Here is a 6426-nt window from a genome sequence, read left to right on the forward strand (position 1 = left end):
GAAAGATTCTCGAAAAGTTTGGTATGTCAAATTCGAAGCCAGTTGTGACTCCGACAAACCCTCAATTCGAGCTAAGTATAGATCAGTGTCCCAGTACTGATGTCGAAAGAGCATATATGAATAGAATCCCATATGCTAATATAGTTGGTTCTTTGATGTATGCTATGGTCTGTACTAGACCCGACATAGCATATGCAGTAAGTCTTGTAAGCAGGTACATGGCGAATCCTGGAAAGGCTCACTGGCAAGCATTGAAGTGGATTTTAAGGTACATAAATGGGTCTCTGAACAGGGTCCTAATTTATGGTGGAGTCTTGGGTGAAGATAGTAAAGCAGTAATCGAAGGATATGTCAACTCTGATTATGCAGGTTGTATGGATTCCCGAAAATCTATTTCTGGATATGTTTTCACTATGTTTGGCAATGCAATTAGTTGGAAAGCAACACTTCATAAGGTTGTTGCTCTATCCACCACTGAAGCGGAGTATATTTCCCTAACTAAAGCTGTGAAAGAAGCATTGTGGCATGAAGGTTTTGCTAAAGAGCTGAAACTTCAAGGTGAAGGTATCACTATTAAATGTGATAGTCAAAGTGCAATACATCTGTCGAAGAATTCAGCGTATCATGAGCGAACTAAGCACATTGATGTGAGGTTGCATTTTGTCAGAGAAGTAATCGAGCATGGAGAAGTCAAAGTTCTGAAGGTTTCGACTGAGGACAATGCTGATGATATGATCACCAAGACATTGCCGAGTTGCAAGTCTTTCCACTATATGCAGTTGATAAAGCTGCATGAAGAAAGCTAGTTTGTTCCCTTGATGTTGTAGAGTTAGGTCCAAGGTGGATATTTGTGAGATATTGGATCGAACTCTAGTATGGTCGAAGGGTAGCTTCTTGGTTCGACAAGTTTAAGCATGAAGTCGAAGGGTGTTCACATGCTTGTGTCGAAGATGCTAAAGTTGTTAGCATGTTAAATTAGGTTTTAGTGTTTAAACCCTAATTTGTCAAGTTAGCTTGTTTATTAAGTTGGCTTGTGTAATGGGCCTTGTGGAAAAAGCCCATTAGTTAGTATGTTAGGTTTTATTATAAATAAGCATATTAGTCTCTCATCATTGAACACAGCAAATCCTAATTTAGGGTGAGAGAGATTATTAATTTGTTATTCTTGTAATCTTGTTTTCTAAGAGAAAATAAAATAATAGCAGTTATAACCAATTCTTGTGTTCTTCTTCTTCTTCCTTGTTCTTTATTCATCCATTGGTTTATACTTTGTTCTTGGCATTGAATTCACAACACCCTTCAAAAAGCCCATGGTAACATGTTTATGACATAGAACAACATATTAACCTCCTCTTCACAAAAAGCCTCAAAGAGTCCAACATTCAACTTGAGACCTCTTTCCATTTTAGATATAGACTTTTCTAACAAATATATTGTGGTGTCTTAATGGAAAATAGTCTCAGAATATTGTGATTGTATATATTTTTTAGAAAATTGAATCGTTTTATTTTGTCTCATTATCTAACTACAAATACTTGATATTTCTAGCTATTTAATTCTTTATCTCTGCCATAATCAACTTAAACATGGTGAAGACTTTAAATTTCTACTTCAAAAAATTCATTCAAACCTTGCACAAAAATCCACCATAAGAGTAATAAAAAGAAACCAACCATGGAGAGTTGTGTGATCGCACAATACACACACATAGCCTATGATAACCTTTATTTTCCATTCCCTATATTTAAAATGAATAAGGAATTATTTCCTTAGCTCACATTACTTACATAAATCCATCTTGAAATTGCAAACGCCCATCATCTTACACTCGTTGAGATGAGTTATACACATATGTCAAAGTTTGGTTGTATCACTATCATACTCAGCAGACACAAAATAACCTACAACAATATTCACCAACAATTTGTAGATGTTACCTTCAATCCTCTTTGATTTCATCATCGTCAAGGCACCCTTGAAAACCTTCATAATGTCCCTATTTTCATAAAACATGTAAGATGAAACATTTTCTTATAAAGTACCTTGAGAAATCAATACCTTTCTAAAATCCAAAATAATTCTAACATTGTTTAACTTTCACCCACCACTTATCATCTATAAGAATTTTAAATTTTCTCATTCTAATGATATCAGATAATTTATCATCAACTAAGTAGACTAATCTAAAACAACCTAATCTTAATGCATTAATTGGTCCAATCTCGGTGATGTGTGACGTGGTACAAACACTCAGAGTCAAGAAACCACACTTTTTCCTAGTTATTAGATAAAATAGAAGGTGCGCCCGTTTGATACAAGAATCATCAATTTCAACCACATTCACAAAAATTGATGAGTCTAGCATCCCGTTTGGAAAATCCTAGTGCCTGATTTGTTTACAACTATAACACTATGTTGTTTTTCTATTCTTGGATTTAGACTTCTTATTTCTATAACTTGTTTTATTTTTCTGCTTCTCGTAATCTCTGTTCCCTTTCACATACAAACAATTCCGTCAAGTTCTTTCCTCTAGATTTTGTTTTCTTTGAAAATAAGACAAGAGTGTAGTAGTAATAACACCGAAGTTGAAAGTGCATTTTCCATAGTTAAAAGTTGTCATGAAGTGGATACAAGAATTAATGATGAGCACACCAATATAATTTCATTGTCTTTGTCAACGACCTTCACCACTAGCGTCACCAGACAGGGCGTTATGATGTTAAAGGTATTGACATAATATTACAAATCAAATCCTTCCTACATCTTCGAAATATATAGTCATTGTTTCTGAAAAATTTGAATTTGGATCCTCTGCAGCTTTCTCCCTGCTGCTTCTGTTCAGCACCAATTCCAACCTTTAGATTTTACTATACAGCTATTCATCTCCAATACCATTAATTCTCTATTGAATATCAGCCCTTGGATTGCAGCAGCATTGAAAGCTGAAGGCAGAAAATTGGAGACAATCCATTCACGAAAAATTTGTTCATCAGCACCTTGGACACTTATTTAATTTTCCAAGATATTATACACCCCCTTATTCAATACACATCGAAGTATCAATCTTGACATCATCTCTTACAACTATGACCAATTAGTCTCTGCCATGTCTTCTTATTTTGCTCTGGATTACACCTTATACACGTGTGGTTACACATTTGCCCATTGATTTACATGTCTATACCTCTTTTTCTATCACATAATGCACAATGATAGTGGTAACACAACAAAACATTTTATTTTGGATCATAGACTCGGGTGATTATATACCCATGAATTTTCATGTCTATATCTACTTATTCAAATTTGTTACTGGAGATGATACTTATAGCCACGGTCCATTGTATATCTGTAGGCATATGTCATATATACATACATCATAATCGTCATCACTAAAAGCGTCCATTGGTTTATATCGTCAAAACACATCATATATATGAATTCTTAATTTTTTGAAATATCATTACACATAACTTTTTCACATACAATTTTGACTAAGATATAATTAGACTTCCAATTACTAAGTCAATATACTAATTAATCATATATGGTTTACAACAACATTAAAAGAACCAATGATATAAACCAACTCAATTTTTATAATTTACATATTGAATTAGTTCTTCTTGGCCTGATCATTGGATTAACATGTGTCCGCAATCACCCTCTTCTATCATCCACTTCCAAAGGAGACATAACTTTTGTAACGTGACGAGTGTCACTCTTTTCTGCCTCGGCGTTGCTCTCATTCAAATACTGTTGATACATATAAGATATAAAGCCCCAAACAGCTAGTACCATAGATATGGCCTTAATCCCATGCATTTTATCTTCAAAGAAAAACACAGCTAATATAGGAACAATAGGCAATCCCACAACACTTATAGCATTAGAGAAAAGAGAAGAAAACTCGAAAATAAGTCCAACACAACCAATATTAAAGACTTGCCAACCTATGGCTGTGAAACTCAAACTCAACACATACGAAGCTTTCCCTAACTCATACTCTTCCATTTCTTTCTTTATACCATTCCACTCTCCACTTGCAAAAAGTCCTACTAGAGGGACACAAACAGCTACCAATGACTGATATATTATCATATCCATAACAGCTTTGAAACTCTCACTCTTCACAACCTTCTTGAAAGCTAGTTGTGTAAGGGAAAGGACCAATCCATACCCTGCAGCTGCACCTATAGTGCATATGAATCCAATCACATACATTTTCTTCGAAACATTTGTGGAATTCGACGACTCGTTTTGAAACACAAGGAGGGAGGAAGAAATTGTTAGAAGGACTAAGGAGTTTATTATGTAAGGTGTGAGCTTCAGTGAATTCAGGAAATAAGCAAATAAAGCATTGAAACCTAATTGCGATGAGCAAATAAGTGTAAAAGTAGAGACAGGTAGGTATAACAGCCCAAATGAAAATAAGTAACAAATTAATCCAATTATTAGACCAATTGAGACATACACAAAAGCTAGCATGAAAACAGATGGTGGATTTGAAATTGGATTAACGATGTTATTATTTTTATTTACGGCGAGTTTTTTGGTTGATGTGATAAAAAAGTAATAAGGTAATAGAATTGGGAAACCAGCAAGTTGAACAAGTGTTCCCATCCATTTACTCTTTCCTCCTTTTTCATAATACAATCTTCCAAGAAGTGTTGCAGCTGACTGCCCTACCAACACAAGTGCAACATAAATGGCTATCTTGAAATAATATCTTCTTTTTTTACTCATCATAATATTTTTTTGATCTTCAAAGCTATTTTCTTTCAATGATAATGTTTCTTTGGCTTCATTAGCTTCTACAAAAATTCATACAAATTGTCATGTGAACATAGTAACAAAATAATATATATAGTAAAAGAAAGATAGGAAATAATTGACTGTTTATATTTTCTTGTCATAAACATAAAATTTTGATAAAATAATTAAATTAGATTATGTGACAAACCTATTTGGTGAAGTTGCAGTTCTTGTGCTTCTTCTCCCATATGTAAAAGTGAAATAGATAAAATAGTTTGGAAAGAGAGTTAAGACAAGGGAAGTGTAGTATAGGTTTGTGGTACTGTATTTAAGAAGAAAAATGAAACTGAAACACAAACATTAAAATGGTCCACACGAGTCTCATTCGTGACAGAACATACTAATTTGTTTTTATTTGTGATTTTTCTCTCAGTTTCGGCACTAAGATATTCCACAGCTAAGATTATTTGTATATGTTAAGTCTTTTTATGAAAAATATTAAACATGTGTCAACATTGTATTATGTTGAAACGTATGAATTTAATTCTAATGAGATTTTTAAAATATATCATTATGGCAATTTTTTTTCTTCTTTTGAGAGTGAAATTGCTAGTTGCTAAATATTATGCTTGTCCAATTTTGTGAATCTCTATTCTATTATTAATATATAGCACATGGGAAAGTGTACAAGAAAAATTAAAGAGGGAAATGACATGCGTCAAATAATTGAGTTTGTTTTCTTCTTTAAGGCGTTCATGATTTGATTAAGTGATGCCCTACCAATTTGGTGAAAATCTAAATTATAGTGATAAGAAGACTAACATGTGTGGCGGAAGGCGGCAGCGAGGGGGACACTCCTCACCTTACAAAACTGGCTGAGTTACGTCAAACTCTAATAGAATGTGGTTTATTATTTATTATGAGGAGGGATATCTTAACATTTCATTATTTATTATTTTTAATCATTAGATTGAGAAGAATCAATAGTTCAGATTTGGAGTAAGTATTAATAAGGACTAAGAATATCCCTCATATATATATATATATATATATATATATATATATATATATATATATATATATATATATATATATATATATATATATATATATATATATATATATATATATATATATATATATATATATATATATATATATTTATATATATATATATATATGAGGAGGGTTATATTGACTCCAAGAGTAAGTGTTCAACACTTCCTCCAAATCATAACCCTTGATTATCATTAATCCAACGGTTTTAATTAAAGTTTTATGTAAAAAAATATTTCCAAAAATAAATAGATTAAATGATCAATTAAAACCGTTAGATTAATGATAATCAATGGTTATGATTTGGAGTAAGAGTTAAACACTTACTCTTGGAGTCAATATAACTCTCCTATATATATATATATATATATATATATATATATATATATATATATATATATATATATATATATATATATATATATATATATATAACTGTTACCCCAGGAAAAATCTAGAGACAAAGCAAGACACATGTCCTCAGTAGAAGACTTTTTTATTCTAACGAGAAATTTGTAAGAGGAAAAATGAAGTGAAAGTCGACAGAGAATGGTGTCGAACTCGTCTGAAGTTGAAATAGAAGGTAAAAATCGAACGGAAGAATTCCATACTTAC

General features: G+C 32.2%; 1 protein-coding gene across 1 annotated transcript; it reads right to left on the reverse strand.

Annotated features, from left to right (window-relative positions):
- Positions 1 to 3409: 3409 nt before the first annotated feature.
- LOC131662270 (purine permease 21-like) lies at positions 3410 to 5120 on the reverse strand. Its single transcript, XM_058932012.1, has 2 exons — positions 4964 to 5120; positions 3410 to 4814 (listed from the first exon to the last, which is right to left on the reverse strand). The coding sequence occupies exons 1-2, from the start codon at positions 5001 to 5003 to the stop codon at positions 3661 to 3663; spliced, it is 1194 nt and encodes a 397-aa protein (XP_058787995.1). The 5' UTR covers positions 5004 to 5120; the 3' UTR covers positions 3410 to 3660.
- Positions 5121 to 6426: the final 1306 nt, after the last annotated feature.

Source organism: Vicia villosa, linkage group LG3 (assembly GCF_029867415.1).
Source record: "Vicia villosa cultivar HV-30 ecotype Madison, WI linkage group LG3, Vvil1.0, whole genome shotgun sequence".
Taxonomy (NCBI): domain Eukaryota; kingdom Viridiplantae; phylum Streptophyta; class Magnoliopsida; order Fabales; family Fabaceae; genus Vicia; species Vicia villosa.

Coding starts and splice junctions, on each gene's coding strand:
- LOC131662270 (XM_058932012.1), bottom strand. CDS start 5,003: ATGGGAGAAGAAGCACAAGAACTGCAACTTCACCAAATAG. Junction 4,815..4,963: donor ACTGCAACTTCACCAAATAG/GTTTGTCACATA, acceptor GAATTTTTGTAG/AAGCTAATGAAGCCAAAGAA.